This window comes from Cyanistes caeruleus, chromosome 2 (genome assembly GCF_971803275.1).
Source record: "Cyanistes caeruleus chromosome 2, bCyaCae1.hap1.1, whole genome shotgun sequence".
Classification (NCBI taxonomy): Eukaryota; Metazoa; Chordata; class Aves; order Passeriformes; family Paridae; genus Cyanistes; species Cyanistes caeruleus.
The window spans coordinates 14,461,693-14,489,030 of NC_141702.1; the positions used below are offsets into that span (position 1 = coordinate 14,461,693).

General features: G+C 34.9%; 1 protein-coding gene across 5 annotated transcripts in view; it reads left to right on the forward strand.

Moving 5' to 3' along the window:
* Positions 1 to 27,338, forward strand: part of ROCK2 (Rho associated coiled-coil containing protein kinase 2) — a 94,491-nt gene that overhangs the window by 60,860 nt on the left and 6,293 nt on the right. For 2 of the 5 annotated variants that reach the window (XM_023922597.2, XM_023922600.2), the window contains exons 6-29: positions 5,202 to 5,346; positions 7,724 to 7,862; positions 9,542 to 9,633; positions 10,449 to 10,608; positions 11,190 to 11,253; positions 12,642 to 12,707; positions 13,009 to 13,088; positions 13,480 to 13,528; positions 14,254 to 14,389; positions 14,518 to 14,609; positions 14,859 to 15,105; positions 15,409 to 15,515; positions 16,178 to 16,337; positions 17,079 to 17,239; positions 17,637 to 17,821; positions 18,992 to 19,061; positions 20,319 to 20,422; positions 20,543 to 20,729; positions 21,056 to 21,149; positions 21,290 to 21,384; positions 22,044 to 22,223; positions 22,442 to 22,610; positions 25,627 to 25,697; positions 26,671 to 26,759. In XM_023922597.2, the coding sequence (XP_023778365.1) occupies positions 5,202 to 5,346; positions 7,724 to 7,862; positions 9,542 to 9,633; positions 10,449 to 10,608; positions 11,190 to 11,253; positions 12,642 to 12,707; positions 13,009 to 13,088; positions 13,480 to 13,528; positions 14,254 to 14,389; positions 14,518 to 14,609; positions 14,859 to 15,105; positions 15,409 to 15,515; positions 16,178 to 16,337; positions 17,079 to 17,239; positions 17,637 to 17,821; positions 18,992 to 19,061; positions 20,319 to 20,422; positions 20,543 to 20,729; positions 21,056 to 21,149; positions 21,290 to 21,384; positions 22,044 to 22,223; positions 22,442 to 22,610; positions 25,627 to 25,697; positions 26,671 to 26,759 (2,942 nt within the window). Of the gene's footprint in view, positions 1 to 5,201; positions 5,347 to 7,723; positions 7,863 to 9,541; positions 9,634 to 10,448; positions 10,609 to 11,189; positions 11,254 to 12,641; positions 12,708 to 13,008; positions 13,089 to 13,479; positions 13,529 to 14,253; positions 14,390 to 14,517; positions 14,610 to 14,858; positions 15,106 to 15,408; positions 15,516 to 16,177; positions 16,338 to 17,078; positions 17,240 to 17,636; positions 17,822 to 18,991; positions 19,062 to 20,318; positions 20,423 to 20,542; positions 20,730 to 21,055; positions 21,150 to 21,289; positions 21,385 to 22,043; positions 22,224 to 22,441; positions 22,611 to 22,991; positions 23,169 to 25,626; positions 25,698 to 26,670; positions 26,760 to 27,338 lie in introns of all 5 variants that reach the window. The other 3 variants (XM_023922599.2, XM_086875853.1, XM_086875854.1) reach the window with 2 other exon arrangements.

The window sequence follows — 27,338 nt, forward strand, 5'->3', positions numbered from 1 at the left end:
CATGTGTGTTTATGAATTTCTGAGGTACGTTTTTTTTGCCAAATGTTTGAAAAGCTTGCAAGATAACTCTTAGTTTCAACACTAATAACCTTGGAACAGTTGATGAGCTGACATTATTTTTGTAAATTAAATTATTTTATAGCCAAGATTCATTCCATGTGTTTTTTTCCTGTATCTAATTGTTCCCATAGCATCCTCTAGTGGTCATTCAAATGAGGTCACAGTACAGCAGCGGTGATATGTGATATATTGATCAAAATCTGTTAGTTATTTGTCAGGATGCCAAGATGTCAATTAAAATTATTTACTTAATTTTTATTTATTTATTTACTGTCCAGATTTCGCCATGTACAGCCAAATACAGTTTTCTAATGAGTTTGTATAAGAATATTTTTAACAGGATACTTTATATTATTAAAAAAAACTTGAAAATAAAACTACCATTTTGTAGTTGGCACTCCTAGAATCTTGTCTGACAGACAGGGTTATGCTGTAGTTTACAGAATATACTCTTCCTGTGCAAAACTATAACTATTCTTCCTATGAAAATCTATACCAGATTATAATATATACAAAAAAACTGCATGTGAATGTGTGTTATGATTTACCTGGTCTTAGAAAGTTTTCTGTAGTAGTGTTGGCAAGGATGATCCATTTAAGCTTACTTGCTTTTATGTTTTGGGTTTCTTTCTGTATTGTTTAGACAGTGCTTGATATAATTTCTGCTATCTACTTAATTTGCATTTGCATCATTAGGTTAATGTCTCTTCAGCAGTATCCACAAGTACTGTGTCTGTTTAGGATGGATTTTTTTCTACATGATAATATATTAACTTCACCATCTGCAGCTGTTTATTGAAGTTCACTCTATTCAGTTTTGTTGATGTTGTAGTTGTTAGTCTAAAGGGAAAGATAATATTTACCTGCATTTTGTTGATTTACTTGCTTTTAGAGGGCAGCATTTACTTTAATTGAAAAAATCAAAAGTAGTACTTGGTCTCTTAATTCAGTCCTTAAAATTATTAATATTTGTTTTAAGTCAGTAGATTGTAATGTCATAAGGGAATCTGTTGTTTGTTGGAAGTGACAGCAAAAAAGCATCAAAAAAGCTCACAGTATAAATATGCCAATAAAAAAGGTGATCCTCTGTGCTGTTTTAGGGACCCCAGAAATGGTGGACCTATGCTTTGTACTTTTTTTCTTTTTCACTGCTATTTTTAAAAGAATGGAATGCTAAAATGCATATGATGGTACCGTAGATGTGAGAAATGAATCTGTGTTTCTCATAAAAAGTTAGAGTGAGCTCCTCTTTAGACTGGGTATCATCAGTGGACCAGTGATCTCCTAGAGAAGTTAATTTTTTAAAGGATTAAATTTTAAGTTTTTTGTGTTTCTCAGACTCAGTGGAATGGCAAAAATTTTTTCTACAGGAAGCTAGAAGTTGAGAGGTTCTGGATTGTCTCCAAATCTCATGCTACTTCTTACAAAATATGAACACATTCCAGCTGTGTAAATATAATATTGGTGCTGGCAGACTGATTTGTAGAAAATATATGCATACCCAGTACTTACTTGTTTTTTGGATTTGGATCTCTTTTAGCAGTTGTGAGCATTAGCATCTTCCTTATGCTGTTGAGAGCCCAGGAAAATTTTGCTACAATTTGTTGAGAGATTTTTCTGACCTTTGCTGTTCAGTGTTTGCTTAAGTCAGCCAGGCCAGGCCAGAACAGACACTTGCAGCAGAGTTTCTCCTTAAAATTTTCTAAAAAGAGCTGCTAAGTTTTTGGTTTGTTTTTTTTTTTTTTTTAATTAGTCATATTTTTTTTAAAATCTGCAACAAAGTGAGTATTTCTGTTGTTGAATAAAGAATGGAGTTAGACTCAAAAATTTAGTAGGAATAGTGGTATCTTTTTTTGGTATTTAGGTATGATAAGGTAGACCAGGGCAGGGTTCACCAGTCTCTGTCAAATCTTCAGGTGTTGTGTAAGAAACCAAACAGCAGTTGGCTTTGGTAGGTATCCTAGGGCCAGGAGCTGCCAGTGTCATCATGCACAGCACTGTCCCGTGCTAACTGAGCCTTCAGCAGAGCACAGATTCAGAGAGTATCTGTTGAAAGTGATGTGACCAAAAGAAGGGATGTTTGCCACTTGGGATCATTGCCTCAGCCCAGGCAGATCAGCTGAAAGAAGCAGTGTGTTCCTCTTTCTGGAACTCAGGTTCTTTCTTATTGAAGCTTGTCCAGTGAAGAGGACTCTGCTGGATCCTTCCTGCCTCAGTGCATTGTCTGCTGCTAACACCTGATGTGTGCCATCCTCATGTTTCCACACAAACACCCTCCAGCTCTTGTTTAGGGGAAGGAATTTCCTGAGGGAGTGAAAGCCTGATTCAAGCCTTGGTTCAAGACAGCAAGTCATTCAGGTTTGATGGAGATCCTTCTGAAGATGAAACCTGAATTGCTTTGTCTTCAGCACTGTAATATTGCTGAATGATGCTGGGAAACATTACAGGGAACCTCATCTCCAAGTTGTCAGGAGCTGCGAGAACATTGCTGGACAGCCCATTTTTTAAAAATTGTTCACTGTACATCTATCACATAGCTGCAGGAGATGAGTTCCAAGGTCCACCTTGATCTTTTGTGGTGATGAGAAAAGTTTCAGGTTAAACACTGGCCTGAGACTCTCGACTCAAAGCTTTGTGTGGTAACTGTTACAATAAGTGTGCTACTCAGGCATAAATAGAGGCTTAGTCTTTCAGACTCAGGAGCAACACATTGCCCAGACAAAATAGCATCATTCAAGTCTCATCAGAATGTAGGGACTGCCAAGGTGTTCTGTGCTGGGCAGACAACATGTCCCTATTTACTCAGCTTTTTAGCCAGAGATCACAGTCTGAATGTGGTATTAAAGGTACCCAGTACTTAAAAATACATACAGAACAACACCCAAGTTCTTTGAAAGAAGAAGTGTGTGAATGAGCGGAACAGAAATCTGAGAGTTTTATATTCAAGTGATAATGGGCCAATCTCCTCAGGGACATGGTAGAATCCGCATTTTGTGATGCAGTCCCACATGGTGCTAGATAATCATATATCAGCTCCTTTTACTATGACCAGTTGAGTCAGATGATCTTTCAAGTCCCTTCCAAGGCAGGCTGTTCTGTGATCTGCAAATGCATTTCTAGATTAGTTCCTGAGACAGAAAGTAGAGAGTTTTATGGGGAAAAAGTACAAGCAGCTCCATATGCTTCAGAGAGCTATGGCCCATTGAACCTGGTGTTAGCATGCAAGGACTTCTTTTATTGTAGAAAAAGCCTTTGCTTTGTTTTAGACTTCAGAAAATATCAACATGTGTAATATATTAAAAGGTATTCTTGCTTTGGTGTATTAATTATAGAGGAATGGGAAATAGGGTGTTATTAAATGCTTAAGTGTCAAGGTGGAGAGGCTTGTGACTGAAGCTGCAGACTTCAGAGAGCTCTTTCAAGAACTGTTTTGGTGACTTTGTTTTTAAGGAATCTCCTTAGCCAGGGTGGGATTCAGGTGGCTTCAACCAGACTTGACTGAGCAAAAATTCAGACTTTCCTTTGTTATAATTTTGTGTTTGGATAAGGAAGAGATAGACACCAGTTGGAGCCTTACTAAGTTGCCACAGTTCTACTGGATTAGCAAAACCACATAACCCTAGAGCAATTCCTCCTGCACTCAAACAAGGAGAGGCTTAGGCTTCAGAGCAGACACACACAGGTTAGTGCACAGAGTACTGTGACAAGTAGGGTATTCAAATAGTAGTTTCTTGCCATGTCCTAGATCCATTTTCAAATGCTCTCAACTTTAGATTTCTGGAGTCTTTGAACTTTATTTCGCAGCATTAAAATGTGTTTGCCTTTATTTTTCTTTGTCAAATGAATGAAATAGGTTTTCTGGAAAGAGTTAACTTCATTGTCTTATCCCAGTATGAATAAGCTATGTGCTATCTCACCCACTATAGAATGCAAAAGTTTACCTGCTCTTTATTCTGGATCTGAGAAGTTAAAATTTCTTTAGGTTTCAGTTTTAGCATGGAGTGATAGAAGATAGGCATTTGCCAGGAGGACATTTGTAGTACTCCACAGGTCTCTACAGTCATCCCTTTAGTTTTTGCCTGCTGGTTCATGACTTGATGGATTTTGTTTTAGTACAGAAATAAAAGCTTTTCACAGTTCATATTGTGTATGAGAAGGAGTATTTTAATGTGGTGTCTAAATTTTGTGTATCGGTACAATTCCCAAAATGAAATATTTCACTTTTTTCTTTAAATATGTATTTTGAACAGATGTTACTACTAATATTCTGTATTAATAATCAGAATTAATACATATTTTCATGCTGATGGCAAAATGCACAAAGAACCTTTGTAAAAGGATTTAGATAAAACTTCAGATTGGGAAACAGAATAAAAGATGAGTGTATTTTTGGTACTTCTCTAACTTCATCGAGAATTTAATTTCTTTCATCCATCTGGTCTCTCAGGAGTGAATTCAGTGATCTTCATTAAAGGAAACAAACCCTATAACTGAATCAGAATGATGGCAGAGCTGATTGATGCTTCTGTGTCATTTGGTCCCTACATTTTTAGTTTCTCAGTGTGGAGCAGAGGATGAGGAATCTTTTAATTGATACAACTGTGGTAATATGTTAATAAAAAATATTTTTTTAAAAAACTAAGGCTTTGCTATTCTTTAAAAACAGCTTCTCCTTTTATTCTTCTTCCTATCTTTAAACAGGAACAAGGCATGTCTATAAAAATTTACCTATTACTTGATTTATTTGCTGAATTAGACAAAATTATGTATCTGCTTGTAGGGCCTAGAGTTCAGAACTTGTCAAAATTTTTCTAAAGTTTGTCCCTGAATTAAATGAGAAAAGGAGCAGTCTGATACGGTTTCAAATTAAAACCAATGGTAAAAATAATAAAATTGGTGAATTTTGAGAAGATGAAGTCAAGAGAAATCACTATGGAGTAGGCAGGGGTAAGCACATTAGCAAGAAATGTCATTTCAATCCATATTGCTTCTTGAATTATAAATAGTCTTTAAAACACACTCCTCGAACCAAGTATTTTAGGCTGCATTTTTATGGTTTTCTGTCCTGCTAACAGAGGAATTGGTTAGAGGTGCTCAGAAGCCCCTTGAACTGAGCTGTTTGTGTTGTTACTGTTGCACAGACAGGAATGGTGCGCTGCGACACAGCCGTGGGGACTCCTGACTACATCTCGCCTGAAGTCCTGAAATCGCAGGGGGGTGATGGTTATTATGGACGGGAATGTGACTGGTGGTCTGTAGGGGTTTTCCTTTTTGAGATGTTAGTTGGTAAGTAATGATTTCTTCTGCTAATAAGATTATCACTCAATCTTCCCTCTGCCTTTAGCTACATATTGCTGTGTGGAGGCTGCTCATACCTCCCTAACAGCTTCTGAGTTTTGGCTGATGCTGTGGCTTCATTGTTGTTCTCTTTGCTCTCTGTCACTCTCACACTGCGACAGCTGTTTGCATGCTTGCTCAGTGATGAGTTTCCTGACTTGGTTCGGCTTAAAATTAATTCTTAGAATAGTTTTAACTGGGGTCAGCTACCTCACCACATTTGTGCCAACTCAGGCAGGATTGAGTTTGCAGGGACACAAGAGATGAGAGGAATGGCAAGGGCAGGACTGTCTTTTTCTTTTTTCCTCCTTTTCCACAGCACATCAATGTCTTCTGTTAGGTCAAAGTGTGGAAGGAGCCAAAGGAATGGCTCAATTCCTTTTGTGCTTGAGTCTGGATTTTCTAGTAAAATATACTGGACTGCTATGGCAACGAATATAGAATATAATGTTAAGGAGATGAGTCATCTGCATCTTAAAATATAGTGAGGATCAGTATGATAGTCTGGTAGCAAAATACTGACTGTGAAAGGATGTAATTGAACATACAATTATTAAAAATACAAATCAGCATTTTCTGGGAATATTGCAGATTTGATGTTTCTGGTATCCTGAGACAGGAAAGACAGTTAAACATATGATGCTATTACTATTTCCAACTCTTTCAGAATTACAACATTTTGACTTTAAGAATATGTGGTTTATAGTTAATAGTCTGTCATGAACCATTTTAGCAGTAAATAAAATTATTCAGTTCTTAAAATATTAGGCAAAGCTGTCCAGAATGTTTTCTCAGCCTTTCAGAGCCTCTTTTTTTCCCCGTTGTATCTAGGAGGAAAATATTACTTAATTTCTCCATATCCCACATATCAGTAGAAAGTATCTATTTTTGTCTATGCTTATGTATCAGATTCTGGCTATGGTCTTCTAAAACTTTGCACTTCAAAGAAAGCACAGAAACGGTTTTGTTATTCTGGTTTTGAAAAAGCCGCAGAACTAATGAAAATGGTAATTTTACTATGAAAATGAAAATTTTATTGTATGCTTAACCAAACCATAAAATGTTGGTCACAGGATGAATCCTAACGTTAGTTCAGTGACTTAAGATAGTATGTGGCCAAAATCAAAGCTATTTCCAAGATAGGAGACGATTGAGAAGAGGAAGGTTGGGAAAGAGGGAGGCAGGAGCAAATATCAGTGATTCCCACCTGCAGTGCACTGGTATGGCAACCTAAAAAATTTACTAGAAATCTAGAAGTTACGTTCAAGCTGGTGTGTGCTAATTTTTTATTTTGCTCTAAAATGATAGAAAGAGACAAAAGTTAGGATTGTTCTTCTGAAAGCAGAATGGTGGTTTTCCATTGGTCTGTTTGTACATTTTTTCATGTTCATGGCTTTTGAAATGCTCAGTTCCTTGTTGGAAGGCCACAGCCTGCAATGCCAGATGATTCCTGCCTGTGCACAGCACACCAGAACCAAGGGAAGAGCCTAGCTCACGTGATTGTTCACTTTCTCTATTAAACCTATGGATTAGCTGGGAGAAAGGACTCCTGTAATAGTTGCAGCGTCTTGATTACAGACTCAAACCATTTGTTTCTTGAGAATGTTGCCAGTTAATTTGTCAGTTGCCTTTATCACAGCCTATTCTTTTCTCTTGCCCTAGTTTTACCTTTTAAAAGTCTAGTTCCTTTGCAAATATCTTTAACTACAGCCTGGGCTGGAAACCTCTGGGTGAGAAAAGTCTATTATTATAAAAGCCACCTGCCATGTTAATATGGGCGTTCAAGCTGATGTAATTTGTCAGTCAACAAGATTTATTAACAGTGTGGTAACACACTGGGAAGGCTACTGCTCAGAGCTGACATGCCTTAAGGAGGATAGACCTGTGTGCCTCTGAAATGGTCTTCAGAGAGCTTTGGTGGACTCCTTCCAACAAATGTGCATTAGCAAGTCTTTAATGAGTTTTGGTCCATTTTATCCTTGGAGTGTTTAAAGATTGATTCATATGGGTGTCAGCCATTATATAAATTAGAAAATATATTGGGAATCTTAAGGCAGAATAAAAGATATAATTCACCAGGCAAAATTTTAGTAGTGACAGACAGGATGTAAAATGGTGCAGTTTGTAACAGAGACATTTTAGGGAAGGAATATTTTTAGTAGTATACATTATTTGTACACTGTATGTCCAATTTTTTTCTTTTTCTTAATAAAATACTCTTCTAGGTAAACTGCTTGTAGACTTTTCATTATCTCTTTTGTTTTATTCAACTCACATAACTTAAACATGATATAAAATCACAGCAAATTTAATATCTTATTTTCAGGTGATACTCCTTTTTATGCAGACTCACTGGTAGGAACATATAGTAAAATTATGGATCATAAGAACTCATTGCATTTCCCAGATGATGTGGAAATCTCAAAGCATGCAAAGAACCTTATCTGTGCCTTTTTAACTGATAGGTAAGTGCACATATTGTTCTGGCACTGTTTTTTACTTTAGATGGTATTGGCTGTATTTATTTTGGATGATACATTGTAAAAATTAATTCCTTCTCTTACTTCTCCTGATCTCTGTTCAAATCTATCCTGTCAAACCTCCTGTTCTCTAGTTTTTCTTTTGAGGTGTTTTTTCCAGGTATTGTATTTTATTTCTATGAGCAGTTCTGACAGCTCTTGTTAACAACACAGTTTGTGCTGGACAAATCCTTCCAATAGCAGTGACAAATCTGTAAGGCTGAAAGTAATTCATAACCTCCAAGGCAGGGAAAAAATTGTTTTGCTCAATGTCTGTGTGGATGCTACTTAAAAAAAGTGTAAGCAAATATTTTCCTGAAAGTGAGCATGTATTTACTGAATTTGTTTAAGGTCTCTTAAAGTGTTTGATTTTTAATTTTTTTTTTTCATTTGCTTTGTTGCATTAATTGGTAAATATAGCTAACAAACCTGCAAGGTTATTCCTAGAAGTTTCCCTTAATGGAACTAAGCCACTTATTGAAATTAAGCTGTGTAAGCTTATTCTTGACCTGAACACTTATATTTTGTTTAGTTTCAGAAAGCAGAGATAATCTTCAATTTAACTGATTTTGAAGAACAACAGTGTAGGTCCACATTTAACTCTTAGGTGATGCCTTTTTATGCTTTCCTGTGTTGAACCTGAACTTGGCTGGAGTAGGGCATCCGGCCACTATAGAAGGAGGAGTTAGGAAAACAAAATGCCTTATAATGGGTTTTACATTCAAAGAGAGATTGTTTGCTCTACTGAGCAAGCCTGTGGTTGGTCAGGAAGGATGTGCTTTATTTAACAGCATTTTTCACCCTTAGTAGCTGAAGGGTAGAGAGAAAATATGATTAGAATTTAATAGTGTAAATGTAGTAAGGTGGACTTCCACTACGTGTGTCCCTCTTCCTGTTTATATTTAACACAGGGCTTGAGCAATTTATTTGAAACAGATGCTGCGTGATCCTGCTGAAGCACTTAAAGGACTAAACATCGACCCTGTGATTTATTGCTTCTTTTCCATGCATTGTTTTTATGTCCTGTTCTTGTACGTAGTTTCAAGAGGGATTCTTCTGTTCAAACTAAAAGTTTCTTGTTGCACTTAAGATTTACTTCGCGGCAAATATCAGCAAGAGACGTGTCAGGGTTAGTTGTGGGGCAGAGGATGGAATTCTTAGAATATTTATTTTAGTCCAGCTTTGAATAACTGTTCTGTGCAGCAAGTTAGACCTTCCTTCACTTGCGTCTTATGGTCTGTCATGTGGTTTGGCAGACATGAATGTTCTGTGGTTTTATTTCCCCCAAGGGTGTTGAGTTTTTGTTTGTGTTTTTAGTTTTTTCTTAGTTTTTGACTCAGTGCTCTCTTTCTTGCTTTACTCCCCACGTGGCAGACTCCAGATTCTGGACATTTTAGCAGTCACAGGGAGAGTACATACTAAGAATCAGTATATTTTATATAAGAAACTACAGATTAGTGGTTGGTGGTTTTTAAATTTTGTTTTTGCTTGACTATTAGTGTGGTTGACACAGACAATCTTTACGAAAAATTTCATTGCTGCTTATGAACAAGTTAGAATTTAAATAAATAAAAATACAAAGCAGCTATTTTCCCTAACATGACTCTGGATTAATTGCTGTTTAGGGATGTGCGACTTGGGAGAAATGGGGTAGAAGAAATAAAACATCACCCTTTCTTCAGAAGTGATCAGTGGAACTGGGACAACATTCGAGAGAGTAAGTAAATTAGGTTAAAAGTTCTGTTTTATTCATTACTTGCATTAGCAGAAATGAAAAAATCTTTCAGTTGTATAAATTAAGTACTTTATATCTTCAAGAATCTTGCTCAAACATTAATATTTATAACTTGTATTATAAAACCTTACATGAGGAAGGGTTAATAAATATGCATTTTTCCTACTGGAATTATCACATCTTTATCCTGTTTCTAATGTAGACGTTTCCATTTTAAACAATGGTATTGGATGTTTCAGAAATTTTAACTAAAAGGAATGCATGTTAGGTTCTGTTTCTCTGGGGTTTTTTTGTTCTTTTGAGGTGGGTTTCTTGTTTTATTTTTCTTTTAATCTTCTGGTAGTTAAGACAGTAGTTTGACAATGGTCTTCTCAGTTTTAGTGCTTTTCATGTAAGGTATCGAGAACCTGATAGCTTTAGGTAAAAAAATCAAAGTATGTCAGTTCTTATAAGCTTGTCATTACTTCTAAAGTTATATATTTACTAAGAATTTTTTAAATGATGATTGTATTTAAAGTTCTATTCTGAAATGTGATTACCTGAGAAAATATGTCTTACATACTAGACGGTCTATGCATTAGGCAACAATACAAAAATAAGATTACTCTAGAAAAAATTGTTCACAGTAGTATTTCCAGATCTGTCTGGTTGACACATATTTAACTCCAAGTTATTTAAGGACAACTTATAATACAGTCTTTTAACACTAGAGAGTCTTTTAACACTAGAGAGATTACCAGTATCTAGCAAGTGACTGAATCTTGGAGTGAAATGCATCTTTTTTCCCCTTTTTATAGCTGCTGCTCCTGTTGTTCCTGAGCTTAGCAGTGATATAGATAGCAGTAATTTTGATGACATTGAGGACGACAAGGGAGACGTGGAAACCTTTCCAATCCCCAAAGCCTTTGTGGGAAACCAGCTGCCTTTCATAGGGTTCACCTACTACAGAGACAATTTGTATGTGATACTTTAATATGCATTTTTAAAAGCATGCCTGCACATTTTTCTTATATTCTTTTTTTTCAGTCTAAATACATAATTTATTCCTTGCATTATATTAATTTATGTCCACTTGTGAAGATCCAAAATGCAAAGTTTGAGTAAAATAATTTGTTCCTCTTTCAATTATTTCAGTAACTCTCATTATACAGTGTATCTTTATATGCACAAAAGTATACAATATCTTAAAAAATCAGAGTTACAGTTCTGATAGATTTCTAATTATTTTTCTAAAATGGCTTTTTACTAGTTATTTTAGAAGAAAGCTTACACAGCATAATAACTTTTTAGAATTTATCCTAATAATCAGGAAATAATTGTATTAATTAAAAAATTACAAGCTGCTGTAGTTTTGGAAACATTCTGTTAAGGAAAGGTTCAAATCAGAAAGATGCACTAGCACCGAAATAAAATAAGCTTCATTCTGAGAGTAGCATAGAACAACTTGAGACTTGAGAGAACTTATTAAAATGGCAAGGCTGCCAGAGTTGTTAAAAACTTGAGTAAGAGCTGGAGGGATTTGTTTTTGTTTTTGACAGGTTGCTAAGTGACTCCTCTCAGTCTTGTAGAGAGAACGAATCTGTGCAATCTAGTAAAAATGAGGTTAGTGCCTTTTTTGTTAGTAATAATGGGATGATTAACTAATTTTGTTAAGTCTGTTAAGAAAAGAAACAGTCTAAAATAAATGTTAAAGAAGTTTTGTGGGGGGCTTTTTGTCTTTTAATGATCCTGAGTAAAAAAAATTGTATTTTCTATTTACAGGACAACAAGGAGGTAAGTATAGTATCTGAATTATGAAAGGAATAGAAAAATTCCTACATAATTTTATGTGGGTGTGAACTGTCTTCAAGTTTATTCACCAAATTGTTAGCAGTAAATCAGTTGTATTTTGAAACAGTTGTACTCAAGTGTTAAGGTGCTATAGTATAAAGATAAATGAATACAGATTTTTCTCAAATTCTTTTTGCATCCAGAATTTGTTTGGAAAGCCAATGTGTGAAGCTCTGTTTCCTACAAACAGCAGTACTCCTGTGAAGGTCCCACACTTGCATTAATGATTCATGACTGGTTTATTCAGGATTTGAAAAAGTAAATTGTCACCTGCAGGGATAAGGGAATGTTTAAATCATACTCAGTTGGAGTATATGGAGCATGTTTATCCAGCATTTGAAGACTGACAAATGAATTTAAATTTGCATGACAGGAAAAGTGATGGTATTTTCATATACTTACTTACTCATTATATTATTTAAACATTTGTATTATCTGAGTGTATATAATATATTGTTAACATTTCTTAAAACTTACAATTCTTTTTCAAACTTTAAAAAATACATTAAGGAAATGCATTATGTATTGATCAGATAAATTTAAATGCAAATGTTTATTAGACTTCCTTCCTGTCATTGATGAATTGATGAATAGTTTAAATTTCAGCTTTTAAATAGAAATGTACTCCTGTTTGAAATACATATGGTCACATTCATGATGTTTGCTTTATGTAGTGTTAGTAAATGCAGATGGTAAAATTTTGCATTTCACTTCTGACAACTTATTTTATTTGTATTTTCTCAAGCAACAAATCTCTGGTTTTGATGTCCTTTTCAGTGTTCCAGTTGTGGAAATCTTCTAATTCTAACAATTGTAAATGTTTTGGAAAACCACATATTACATTTTGTGTTTGGAGGGTAGAGGAAGAAGAGGAAGGGAGGAAAATAAATGCATTTGAAAGCCTGAAGTAATGAGATAAATCCAAAATTTATTATTTAAAATTTATTTCATGACTATTTAGGTACTGGAGTCACAATTATTTTTTTTTAAATATTTGAGTAAGCAAATCAAAGCATTTTCAAAGTGTTCATTAGCTCCCAAGGTGTAAGACTTAAGAAATTCTTCTTTTTGTGACGTCACTGAACATGTGTAGCCATATTATCTGAATATTGTCCAATTTGGTCATGTACACCCCTTTTCTATTTTTTCATTTCATTTAGAAAATGCTATCCAAAAACATCTGCTCCAGTGGAAAGTCTCTGGCTACAGAGCACAGCAAAGGGCCGGTAACAATGTTTTTTGCCCATATAAATTTAATGACTCACAATCTGTGGCACATAATTCTGCAACAATTCAATTCAATTCAGCATGCAGCAAATTTTGTTGCTATAAATTAATATATTTAAAATTATCAGAATTAATGCCTTGTAAAGATTTAACATTTTAGTGATGGTTTTAAAATAATATACTGGAAGATTGAATTAATTTTCCTCGCTTTCCCTTATTTTGTTATTTAATTGAATTGCATTTGTTTTCTGTGAAAGCATTTTAATATGTGGGCCATGCTTTTTTTGACATTTTACACAGTTTCAGAAAAAATTAAGCAAGCTAGAAGAACAGCTCAGTAATGAATTACAAGCCAAAGATGAACTAGAACAGAAGTACAGGTGAGAATGTTTCAACATATCTGGTATGTTTATAAGGATATTTTATTAGACCTTTTGTTTTTGAATGCTTTAAAGCATTTTAATTCACTTTGGGGATTCCCAACCCTGCAAGCAGACCTTACTGTAAGTTGCTGGCTTAATTCTTGCTACTCCTGTGACTAGTGGTTTTTTTTGGATTTGTTGAGGTTTTTTTTGCTTTAGCTCCCTGTAAGAATCTCACTGTTTAGTGATTTCACCAGTCCTTGAGGTTTCATATTATTGCTTAAAATAGAATATCTTGCATAAAATTAATGAGACAAAAACACCTTACATAAAATTACTGAAACACATCGAAACATTCTTATTTCTGTATTATCAGCAGGGTTTTAAATGATTTTTCAATTTTGTTCAGGTCTACAAGTGTTCGTTTAGAGAAGATAGCAAAAGAGCTCGAAGAAGAGGTAAGGCCACAGATTTCTCACTGGAATTAGAGCTTTAACATTTGTGCATGGATTTTCTTCCCTCAATAACAGCAAATTGCTTTTGAGTAGCTGTATATTTTATAACAAATAACACCAGCTGATTTCTTGGTATTCACAAGCACAAAATTGTTGTCATTGCTAAAATATTTTCATTATGATTTCTGTACCGTAACTGCACATTTCTTTCCAGAACTAGTTTTTTACCATATTTTTAAGTTGGCAGACAGCATGACACAAATATCCCATACAGATTTTAAAAACTGAAGGTGTGAGAGTAGTATTTCCAGAGGAGAAAGGCCATGCTTTTGTTTGATGTTAGTAATGGGACCCTGTTTCTTGCCCAGCTTTGCACCTTACTGCTTCTACAAATCTGGATGTGGCTGTGTACAACTTAATGCATAGTTCATGCAGGTGCACGTCAAGACTGTACCTTTACATGTACGTTTCTCTGCTCCCAGAGTGACTGCTTAGGCAGGTCCACCAGGTTTGTCAAACCCAGATGATCAAACAGTATTTAAATTGCAAAGCTCCTGGCCATAGACATCCTGGGCTGGGTTTGACCACGTGTTCTGGTACGTTGTATTTGCAGCAGGACTGGCTTCCTCCATTACCGACTAAACTGAGTGCATGAGCTGTGTTTTTATCGTATAAGAATACTACTTCTGTGTGTGTAATTAGCAGTGTATTTTTTTAAATATATCCAGATAACTTCAAGGAAGAATGTAGAGTCTGCAGTCAGGCAGTTAGAGAGAGAGAAAGCTCTTCTTCAGCATAAGAATACAGAATACCAGAGGAAAGCAGAACATGAAGCAGATAAGAAACGCAATTTGGAAAATGAGGGTATGTTGAACCATGCTTAAAGGTTCCATTTTGATGTGGGTTTTTAATACTTAAAATAAATTAATTATAGTTCCAACTGAAGCATTTTCATGGCAGTGATTAACAATGTTGAATTGTTTTTGTTGCAGTTAACAGTTTGAAAGACCAACTTGAAGATTTAAAAAAGAGGAATCAAAACTCTCAAATATCCAATGAAAAAATCAATCAATTACAAAGACAAGTATGCCAACTTTATATACACATATTTTAAAATAATCACTGATTACAGAACAGATTTTGGTAACAGTGGGGGAATTTGAAATATGTAATTGGATTTTAAAAGCTGTTCTTTCTCTTTAGGTTTTGGTATTCAAAAGTAATCTTAAAATATACTCCTTGCTTCTTTAATCCATAAAATTCAGTATTCTGTAGTAGAAATAGTGGGGTTTATATTTTAATTATTTCTGAAGTATGTTTTTATCACTCTTAGTTGGATGAAGCCAATTCTTTGCTGCGGTCAGAGTCTGATACTGCAGCCAGGTTAAGGAAGAACCAGACAGAAAGCACAAAGCAAATCCAGCAGCTGGAAATTAATAACAGAGAGCTACAAGATAAGAACTGCCTGCTAGAGAATGCAAAACTCAAACTGGAGAAGGAGTATCTCAATCTGCAGTCAGCTCTAGAATCAGAAAGGAGAGATCGAAGTCATGGATCAGAGATTATCAGTGATTTACAAGGTATTTCTGCAAATCTTCTGAAGTTAAGATTGCGTCTTGTTTCTAGTTTGGGTGGTGTTGAGTTTCAGACTGTGACTAGATAAGTGTGCTGTTTTATAATATGTTACATAATTGTGAATAGCATTTTAGAAAAAATGTGTGGTAACATCTATAAAACATTGATAACTTGTGGAATCACCCAAAAAGAGGCATTCTTAATAGTCAGAATTAGAAACTCTTATATTTCAAAAATCTCTAAATAGATAAAATACAGTCTTGTTTTCACACACTGACCAACCTCATTGATATTTTGGTAATTTTTAGGTCGAATAACTAGCCTCGAAGAAGAAGTAAAAAATGGAAAGAGTGCATTAGCTAAACTGGAAATGGAGAAGAGACAACTGCAGGAAAAGCTCACAGATTTAGAAAAGGTAACAGAACTGCTAAATTAACATCAGTGTTACATTCTTAAGGAATTTTTGATTTGTACTTTTATTACTTGAGACATTGCAACCAAACTTATACAAAAAATAAGTCTTGTTTTCAGATTTTTTTTTTTTAATAATTTTTTTCCAATTTGATAAATGGGAGGAAAATGACATAATTTCCAAAAAAATCATGATACATTTTACTTCTGAAGTACTTAAGTGCCTAATTATGTACTCTGCTGTGTACCTTAACAGTAGAGTAGTTACATTTCATTTCATGTTGGAAGTATTTTTACACTCTCATTATTGACAAAAATAAAAGAGCCTCTGCTAATAGGATTTTTTTTAACAAATATGTTATTGAAACAAAAGGCTTGAAAAATTTCTTCAATAAACTTAATCTTTGAGCTGCTCTTACTACAGAGTGTTGGTTGGTAAGGCAGTAATTCTGTAATTGTTTGCAACTGGGGATGTCACTGTACATTCTTAGAGCGCTTTGGCATTCACAAAAAACACATGGAAATGAGTTCTCAGTTAGTTCTTTAGCATGAGCTCTCTGTTCTGCTCCAAGCATCCTTTCAAACAGCATGTTACTGTTGTTCAAAATTCTGCCACTAACCTGATGTATTTAATGTTTTATTTCAATGTTATTTTTTATTTAATAGGAAAAGAGCAACATGGAAATAGATATGACATATAAATTCAAAGTTATGCAGCAGAACCTTGAACAAGAAGAAGCTGAACATAAAGCCACAAAAGCACGATTAGCAGACAAAAATAAAATCTATGAGTCTATAGAGGAAGCAAAATCTGAAGCCATGAAAGGTAACTATTTGGCATCACAGTTGGACTTAGGTGTGAATTATACAAAGTAGATAATAGAATCTTTCACTGTGCGTATTACAACTGAAGTATCTTGAAGACAGGGATAATTACCAAAAAAATCCAGAAGATGGCTCTTACTTTTCAATTAAATGGCTTATGTTTATTTCATAAACATAAATAATAATTAATAACATTTTTAGTTATTTTTAGTTATTAATTTTATTAATTATTAACATAATTAATAACATTTCAGTTAATTAAAAAGCTACCTACAGATCCTGTCCTTCCAATTGCAGAGCATTCACAAAAATTTTGAGGTTGCAGATCTTCAAAAGAAGCAAAAATGATTCAGTAATCATGGCTGAGTCACTTGGCATATCAGGTTCCCAAATAGCTTCAACTCTTTGATGTTATATTATCACAGAGGACAGTAGATTTAAATGTTTTATTTTTTAAATTCCACCCGTTTTCTTAATCTCAGAGGTGTTGCAGATAAACTGGAAGTTATCTAGAAACTCAAAAGTAGGAAATAGGTCTGTCAGAAATGCTTGAAAAAACATCCTCTGGGTGTGTATCTACTGTGAAAATTTTAATTAATCACTTTTAAATAGTCTTTCTCTTCAGTTTTAAAAGGAGAAACATGTGGCTTTTCGTTAGTACAGGGTAGACATCCTCTTCCCTTTGGCCTCCAGAATCTCCTGTTTTACACTTCACTGATGTCTTACATCTTTTACTTCACAGAAATGGAAAAGAAACTTTTGGAAGAGAGAGCTCTAAAGCAGAAAGTAGAAAATCGGCTGTTGGAAGCTGAGAAGCAGCGCTCCATGTTGGACTGTGATCTCAAACAATCGCAACAGAAAATAAATGAGCTCCTTCGGCAAAAGGATATACTGAGTGAAGATGTAAGGAGCACTGACAGAAGGAGTCTTGAGTCAAACTTTGTTTCCAATGTCCTAGTAGTTTTCCTGTTATAGCTGTATTTTGAAATATTAGTGAATGAAAATTGCAACAAAGTTTTTCTTCTCTGCCTTTGAAACTTTAAAAAGTCTACTTCATGGAATGTGGTGTCATTTGTCTGAAATATTTCAGCATTATTCGTGTTAAAAGGTTTGTCCTCTACAGTGGAAAATGCTGTGAGATTGACATGGAAAAGCTAGGTAATTTACTGTGTGCTAATGCCTTTATTCAGGAAGCAGCTTTGAGTTACCAAAAGATGTAAAGGAAGTCAATTAGAGACTGTTTAAATGATGTTTTCCTGTGTAGATCTGTAAAATTCACAGGTTTCTGCTTCTTTTTCAGGTAAAAAACTTGACATTAAAAATAGAGCAAGAAACACAAAAACGCTGTCTCACTCAAAATGACCTCAAGATGCAAACACAGCAGGTCAACACCTTGAAAATGTCAGAGAAGCAGTTAAAACAGGAGAATAACCACCTTCAAGAAATCAAATTAAGTCTGGAAAAACAAAACAATGAACTCCGCAAGTATGCAAGTTGTTCTATATGTTTTAGTCATGTTACTGATTTTGAAATATTTTTGGAACAAAAGTTGGGAGTAAAATTAATTTTAAATAATTGCTGCAAAGAATATGCTATTCTACAGTGCAAAACTTAATTGTTCTTTAAAATAATTTACAGTGACTCTAATTGAGACTTGCCCTAGTAATTCAGCAATGTATAGGTTTGTATTAAAATATGTTTGTTATTCTGAAAATCTTAGAAAACACAGCTTAAATATAAGTCTGAAAACTTCAGAGAAACTCTTATTTAACTGAAGGTCTAGGTACTTTTTTTTAATGATGTAGGACTTCAGTGAAGAGCAAAGTTACTGGAATTATTAGTCTAGGGGAGCTTATCAAAGTTGGAAATTAATATTGCTACAGTGCTACGAAGCATAACCATTTGGAAATATCTAGTAGTACAGATCTTTAAACACATCTGTAGGACCTTTAGGTAGGAGTCTAGATAGGAGCTCTTCAAGGTCTTACAAGCAGAAGCAGTATTTGCACCTGATAGTAAGTAAGGAAAGAAACTTTTTTTTTTTTTTTTACATAAAGAACTTTCTTGTGAATAAAAAGACCAGATTACCATTAGTATCAGATGAATCTCAATCCTAGCTCCTTTATGACTTTGTCTCCCTGTGCTTTGCTTTTCAGCAAAATGTATTTAGTCGTGTAGAAGGTAGCCATAATGTGGAACACTGACAGAAGTACTTTCTGCTACATTTGTTGTTAAGGAGCTGACTGTTGTTTAAATAGCAGATGAATTCAAGAAAATATGCGTGTCAAGGAATACAGACATTCACAGACTGTGAACTAGCAAATAAGAGACCCAGAACAACCAGTCAGATCAGTCACATTTTACATGGAAATAAGATTCTGTTGGTGCTGTTTACTTTATTAGTGTTTCTTACTGGTTAAACTTTGTGACACTGTTGTAGTTAGTGTGTTAGCAGTATTAAACTGACTTATTACTGCAGTATTCTCAGCTGTACAAGTGAAAAAGAGAGCTGATACCCAGAGGAAGCTTCAAGTTTAATAGCTGATGATACTTAGGTCAAGAAATTGCTGGAGATCTCAAGGGTGTGAATGCTGTCTTTTCTATTTACTGCTTTGGAATATCTTCATATCTCTAAATCATTTTTTTCCTTTCTAGGGAACGTCAAGATGCAGATGGACAAATGAAAGAGCTTCAAGACCAGCTCGAAGCTGAACAATATTTCTCAGTATGTTTTATGCTGGTTTATTTTAATATTAATCTGTTTACTGAGTATGTTAGCTTTTCTTCTTCCCCCTGAGCCATCAGATGTTTCACATCTCTAACCCAAAGCTACTTGTTTTTCTTGTGGCTGTCTCCAGTGCTGTCTGCTGCCTTGATCTTGATCACTGAGCAGCACAAAAAGCTCATGTTGAGAAATGTCCCAGCTTTGTAAGTTCAGAGGGAGGAGTCAGGCAGCTCATTTTCCCACCCTGTGAATAATCTCTGCATGTTTCAAGCCTTTGGCATTCAGCATCTCTTCTATGCTGTCTGGTAGAGAAGAGCTGTATTCTCACATGATGTGACAAAACATGTGCATCTACGGCTCAGAAGGAAATTTTGCATTATGACCAAACTTGGTAGTGTCTGTTGGGAATTTTTCATTTATTGTTGTATGGTGAACCAGAATAAATACTTAAAAATCATCAGTGGCATGTGGATGTTAATTTTTATGAACAGTGCACAGCCAGTTGCACTGCAGGAGATGCCAAAAGGCTTGTTTCAGTATTAATGGAAAATTAAGATTTCCTTGTGGATTTAGGTCTGTGAGGAGAAGGCCTACCTAAAGTTTTATAGATGAAAATGTTATACACTTATAGGAAAGAAAGGGAGAATTGAGGTCAGTTTACTGCTGTAGATGGGCCAGAGAGAGACAATCTGTCCTGAAATCCCTGCAGTAAGTACACTTAGAGTTGTCTGTCGCTTGACTTGTAGTCAGTCATTTTCATTTCCTTCAGAGTTTTAGATTTATATTGATTCCATGAAATTTTGAATTTCAAATTATTTTCTAATTGGTTTTTCTCTTATTCCTGTATTTCTTTTAGTTCTTTAACTGTCATGTTGGTTTCATGGATTTATATTATTAGAATCTGAACTCCACATGCATTTACAATAGATAAAGAAATTATTTTCTCTGCTTCTGATACTTCTGATTTTGTATAAAATAGTTATCTTCAACAGTATGTATACCAACATAGAAAATGTATATCATAAATCTACAATCTACAAATATACAAGTTAAAAAAGGAACAACAACAAAGTAAAATAACCAAAGCACATTTGTGAGTGAGGATGATGACATTTAGATAAGTATAGAGAAGGCATTGCACAATTATACTCCAATTAATGTGATTAAGGAGCTGCATACCATGTCAACTTGTATAATTTTTGTGGACCTTCAATAGTATAGAAATCACATAATTTTCTTTCGAACTTTAAATTCTAGACTCTCTATAAGACACAAGTTCGAGAACTTAAAGAAGAATGTGAGGAAAAGACCAAAATTTGTAAAGAAATGCAGCAAAAGATACAAGAGTTACAGGATGAGAGGTAGGTTTGCTAGTTGGGCTACTAATACATAAAAGATCAGGATGGTTTTTTGCTGTTTTCTTTCCTCCCCTCCCTAACCTATCCATTTTAAAGTTAAAAGTATATGTCAATAATTTGCAGAGATTCCTTGGCTGCTCAGCTAGAGATCACTTTGACAAAAGCAGACTCAGAACAACTTGCCCGTTCCATTGCGGAGGAACAGTACTCTGATTTGGAAAAAGAGAAGATTATGAAAGAGCTGGAGATTAAAGAGATGATGGCGAGGCATAAACAGGAACTTACTGAGAAAGATGCCACCATAGCCTCGGTGAGTTACATGACCTGTAATTTTGGTAGTAGTTGTACATGAGCTTTATTTGCAGTTTGAGTTATCCATTGATCTTTAGCAGCTTTAAAGATAGATGAGTATATCTAATGTTTTAAAAATATTTATTTCTTATGATTGAAATTCAAGAGTCTCTTACCGTGTTTCTTCCATGCATTTCTCTGACCATTCTTTCTTTTGTGCCCCTACCCCTCTTACAGCAAGTCCTCTTATCCTGGTCTCACTCTGCAGCATTTCCTTCTGTCCTTTAATGCTTCTTCATTTGCCACATGAGTTTTGTTACATGGTCACATGTCTTTTTTTTTTAGTTGGAGGAAGCAAATAGGACACTAACTAGTGATGTGGCTAATCTTGCTAATGAGAAAGAAGAGCTAAACAATAAACTGAAGGAAGCACAAGAACGTACGTAATCTCTGAAATGTGACTTAAATTGAAACTAGATCCCTTAAATTGAAACCTTAGAACCCTTAATTGTTCTTTTATAGTACTATATTTGTTTGTAATGAGTTTTCATAGATTTTCTTTCAATTACCTTGCTACAGAAATTACAAAGCTGAAAGAAGAAGAAGCAAATGTAGGAAATATTAAAGCACAATTTGAGAAACAGCTGTTGAATGAAAGAACATTAAAAACCCAGGTAAGCAAATATATTCAAATACATGTAGACACAGTGTTCATGAATCAAATATTTTTTTAATATAATAATTTCCATTATAAACAATAGATATGTACTAGTAAGGCTTTATTTCTTTTTGCTCTGAAAGAAAATATATGGGTTTTTCTCTTCCTTCTTCTAAGTAGACTTACTTAGTAGTGAAAATGGATCCTTATGATTTGTAATAGAGGAATTTCTAATCCAGATGTATTCCACTAGCAAAAGCCTTAATTTCTGTCAAATTATTTGATATATTACTGGTTTCAGGCTTTCCTCTAGTCAGCCTTTTCCTCTGTATAAAGAAGTACATTTCTGATTTTAATCTAGATTGTTTTTTAGAACAAGTGTCATTTTAAAACAAAGACATATTTTGGGTCTAGCTAATGAAAATTGAAGGGATTATTTAAATGAGTGAAAGTGATCACACAGCTAATGCTTGCTTCAAGTAAAAATGGCATCATTACCTTATTTTACGTTTTGTGTAATACATTGGATTAAAGCAAGCTTCTAGTACTGGATTGCAGAGGTCTTAGTTTATAGTTAGAAGTGCCTGGTTATAGACAGAAGACTTTATTTCTTCACAACATAACTCTGTGTATTTATTAGTGTGGGTCTTGTCACTTCTTTTTTCCTATGGGAAGGCTGTGAATAAATTGGCTGAAATCATGAATCGGAAGGGTCCAGTCAAACGTGGAGCTGACACTGATGTACGGCGGAAGGAAAAGGAAAATAGGAAGCTGCATATGGAACTGAAGTCTGAACGAGAAAAGTTAACCCAGATGATGATCAAATATCAGAAGGAAATAAATGAAATGCAGGCAGTAAGATCCTTTTGTAAATATAAACATTGCAGTATTTCCTGTAAAATCATACTATTGATACAAACTTTAAGGTAAAGTATCCAGTCTCCATTTCTGAATTTTCCCCAACCAAAAGAAATACACAGAATGTATATTGAGATTGGCTATGAATTCTGCGTAATTTTCTCTGAGTAACCAAATATTGTGATAATAGGAAATCTTGCAATTTATCCCTGCAGCAAATAGCAGAAGAGAGTCAGATACGGATTGAACTGCAGATGACTCTGGACAGCAAAGACAGTGACATTGAACAGCTTCGTTCCCAGCTGCAGTCACTGCACATTGGGCTGGACAGCAGTAGCATAGGCAGTGGACCTGGAGAAGCTGAGGCAGATGATGGATTCCCTGGTATGTAAATTTTATCAGTATTTCTTCATTAACTGGGTTTATACCAGTGTTTTTCCATAGAAAGTGGAGTATTAAATTGATGGTCTGATGATTCTGTGATTTACATCTTCATCTATTTCTACAATCTTATCGATCCATTGATAGTCATCACTTGTTCACATGCTAGTTAAATCTGTCTGTTGTAATACTTCACCTTACATTTATTTAAAGATTTTTTTTTTTAATTCTATTTTGCTCCATTAGAACTAAATATTTTTCACTTTATTTTGGAGGCTACTTTACAATTACTGTGTGTATGTGATGAAATGTAAAACTAATAATCTCTTAGAGATTCTATTTTGACTTCTTTTCTACTTTTCCTCCTTTATGCTTTATGTTTAGTCCATATCACTCAGTCTCACACTATGGAATCCATGTCCTTTACCTATCAGCACTCTTCTACCTCTGTCAGTATTGCCACTAAGCCTTCCAGTTCTCGCATGCTTCTTGATTCCGATTCTGACTCAGAGGAAGAACCTTTGTCTTGTTCACACAGCCCTACAGAAGTTGATAGCGCAGGTGACATCCCTGAGAACCATTTGGTTTTGTTCTTATTGTGTCGTTTTCTCTGTTTCAGAACTAACACTATTAATGCATAATTGAAGAAGCATAAACCAAATCTGGCAGATTACACACTGCAGCAGCAGTAAACATTACTGACAAATACATGAGAAAGTTTGCATGAACAAGTAACTGGCCTGTTTTCTCTAAATGCTTGCAAATGCTTGCTGACAGTTATAAACCCACCATTTTTACTGAGACATTGAATAAATGAGCCTTATGGCTTGTTTTCAAGATAGCCCCTACACAGTATCTGCAGCTCTCTGTATGACCCTAAGGTGCTGGATAGCAAGAAATCAAATCTTTGTGTTTAAGTGAAGTGTGGAAACATCTTACTCCTCTCATCTAAATATATGTGATTTTCTTGTAGAAATTCATTCTACAGTCCTGAGAATTACAGTGTTTTGCCTTAGAAGTATATTATGAGTGATAAGGCCCTGTTTTACTAATTCTGTGTTCATTTGATATGAGTATACATACACCCTTTTAACAAAGCTTCTGTTTCATGTTAATGTTAGAGGTGGGTATTTTATTGCATTCCACTTACTCTATTTCACATGAGGTTCCTTTAAAGTGTGAATACCTTTCCTCTGAAGGTACAACCTCTTTTGGCATTTTGACCTTATTTCATCAAACTAGAGTAAAGAATAATGCATTTCCTCTATTTTCCTCATCCTCTGGTTTTTGCTTTGAAGCTTCCAATGAAATAAAATCTCCATACATACATATTTTTTTCCTTGCTAGCTGCTGTTCTGGTATGTGCATGGATTTGCTTTGTTCTAAAGTAAAAATCATAGCTAAGCTGGGATTTTTTGTTGACATAATTATAAAAGATTTGAGGTAGGATAGTTGTCTTCCATTGTTTTTCCCCTCCTAGTGTTTATAAACATGTATTGTGAGAAGTTTGGAATATTCTGCCCTTTTTCTGATCTGTTAGTATTGAATGGACACCAGAAGTGAAAAAGTATAATCAGAAACTCTCATTTTGTCCAATTTAATCTGTATTACAGGTTACAGAGAAAAATAGGAAAATCATATATTAGGAAATAGGAGAAACATGCATATTTTGTGCCCTACATGTGCTTCCTGGATATGGCATAGACTATTTTTTTGCAGTAACATTGTGCTTCCTACACTTTCTATGAGGTGTAGTTGAGAGGAACAATATAAGGTGGCAGCTATGAGGCAAAACACATTTCAAAATGTACAAATGTGTACAAAAAGTACATAACGTACTTGATGTGTGTATTAAAGTAGGTCACCAACAGCATTGCTGGTAGGGCCATAAATGTTGAAGACACTGTGTATCTGTGTATCTTGCTTTAAGTTTCTCTAGACCCTAAAAGAATTCTATGAATATCTAGTAATTATCTGTTGCACTGTGTTAAACATAGGCAGGAACCTGCAAATGCCCTCTGATGAGAAGGAAAATAGTTTTTTGTAATTTTGGAGTATGTTTCTGCTTGTTCCATGGTTTTGTGTTTGTTAATGCTTAACACTTCACTATTTCTGAGTTGGAGGTCCCTCAGCAGCAGTGGAGGTTATCTGCTAGTATAGGAAACTCATTAGGAAAATATTATTGCAATTAAATAGTTCCCCTTAATAACACATAGGGGGAAGAAACACTTGTGTTAAGTGCAGCTACAAAAATAGGGTCAAAGGGTATGTGATCCCATGTATTACCAAGCACTGGGAAAGTGTGATCCTCTTGAGCTTTTGGTGACTACTGAAATGTGTGTGCCAAACAACAGCTGAGCTCTCAATATTCTTGATAAATCAAATCTGACAAATGTGCCAGTGTTATATAAAATACTGCAAGTGTGTGAAAGGGCAGTTGTATTCAGGCAAGGCCTAAGGGTTAACCAGAAATTACTTATTTTGGATTGGAAAGCCTAGGAGATGCAGGCAGAATTAGAGAAGAGAAAAATCTACAGACCAAAAAGTATGAATTTGTATACTAAACTGACATTTTCCCCGGTATATAGGGTATATAGGTTATTTGTGATGGTAATTTGTCTTTTTTTTTGGTCTTGGATTGGATGTGTGGTCTGTACTAATATCTTCAGGTGCTGTTGTAAAAGGTAAAGGTTAATAGATATAAGGCTTTCAAGACTTGAAAAAATTACTAAAGGGAATGCGTGTGCTATATTTGCAAGTTTGTTCTTCCCCTTCCTCCTTCTGTCTACTACTTTTTTGTGATTGCATTGCTGGTTATTGGCTGTACTCAGGGGTACATTATTTAATGTATTCCTGAACATTTACCATGGTAAACTTGGCAAGATCTCATACTGGTAAATAGTTCATCTTCCCATGTTTGCTCTCCTGCTTTATTATTGATGTTCAATAACTTTTGAAAAGCACAGTAGTCCCAAAAATAATGTTTTGTCTGTTCTTTAATACTTATCTCTTTTTTCAGAATCAAGATTGGAAGGCTGGCTATCAATGCCTGTTAGAAATAACACAAAAAAATTTGGATGGGTTAAAAAGGTAAGAAAACCAGATTTATGTTTTTGATGCATAGGTTCAACTTTAAGCTTAATGTAGGTTTTCAGCACTTCAGTTTTAATTTGATACATGATTCTCATTACTTAAACACATAAAATATGTTAGCTAGTATAGCTACATCTGAGAGAAGCAGCTTAAGACAACTACAGTAGCTTAAGATACCTCTTTGTATAGCCAGAAGTGAGAACATTCATTCATGATCTACAAATGTTTAGACATGCTATAAGCATTCCCAGCAGTTTGACATAACTGGAATTAGGCAGAGTCTGGAAACAGGTGCTCTTGGCAATTTCCTTATTTACGAGATAAGACTAAAACCTACTCCTCCAGCCTTGTGCAGCCTTCATTTGTTTACTGCTTCTCAGTAACCTCTTTCATGAGTATTTGTCCAAAATGTAACAATACACATTTATATGCAAATTTCCTTACTGCTGTCATACAGTTAATTCTAGCCAAAATTCTTGAAGTAGGACATCTTTTAGGTAATTAGCTCTTCTGGTAAGAATAATAGTGATCTCTTTAAGTATGATCCCTATTAGGTATGACCTGCACACATGAAATAGGCAGAGGATGACTGTTACTCTCTCTACCAGTCCTTTCACTTTCAAAAGTGAAAAATAAATCAATAAAATAGGAAGGAAAAGCTTATATCCTATTTTCTTCCTGAGTTTTATTTTTGTTTCTTCATAGATACTAACATATGTTTAAAAATCAGTAATCTGATAATATAACTTGATTTTTCAGGTAATCAGAATTTTATTTGTTATGCAATGAATTCCTTGGCATGGACTTAGTATACAGTACTACCATTGTCCACTTAGGTACCATTTAATCAAATTGTAGAAAAATATTGCTACAGCATATGATAGATAATGTGATAGATAATTGCTGTGACATATTTGACATCTGTGATAAGCTGGATTAAAACATGTTTTGTCCTTTTGTCTCCTAACAGTATGTAATTGTAAGCAGCAAGAAGATCCTGTTCTATGACAGCGAACAAGATAAAGAACAATCTAATCCCCATATGGTATTGGATATAGAGTAAGTACTGCCACGTGTGTTTCCTTCTTCTGATTTGTAGGTGAACTCTGTTGGAAAGATCTCTGACCAAATGGCCTTTTGAGGTCCAGTCTGGGAGCACAACATCACATGGGACGTGACTTTTTTTAATCTCAGCTATAGAGTTGGACCCTTGGGTACCCACTGTGGTGATGAGTGGGGTTTGCTGTTGGCACTGGTGCAGGAGGAGCAGTGTGGTGCTCAGACTGATCTAGGGAGCTGCACTGAGCCCTGGTCTAACTGAACTGCACCCACTAGCTCAGACAGACCTTCCTCACACACACTTGGGAGCAAAGCACGCAAAGAAAACTGTAACAGCAGATATAATTTTCAGTGTTCATATATTTTCTCTTACAACATGGCCTTACAGATGGGTTATATAGTTAATTTATTTTCTTAATAAATAACAGAATGTGGCTATTCAGAGCATGGGGACAGGATTGTGTTAGAAAGGTGCCAGCAGCCATTAAAGTCACATGATGATGGTTTCTCAGTGCTTCTGCAAATATATCTGTATATATATATATATATATATATATATATATACTTCTTTTTATTAAA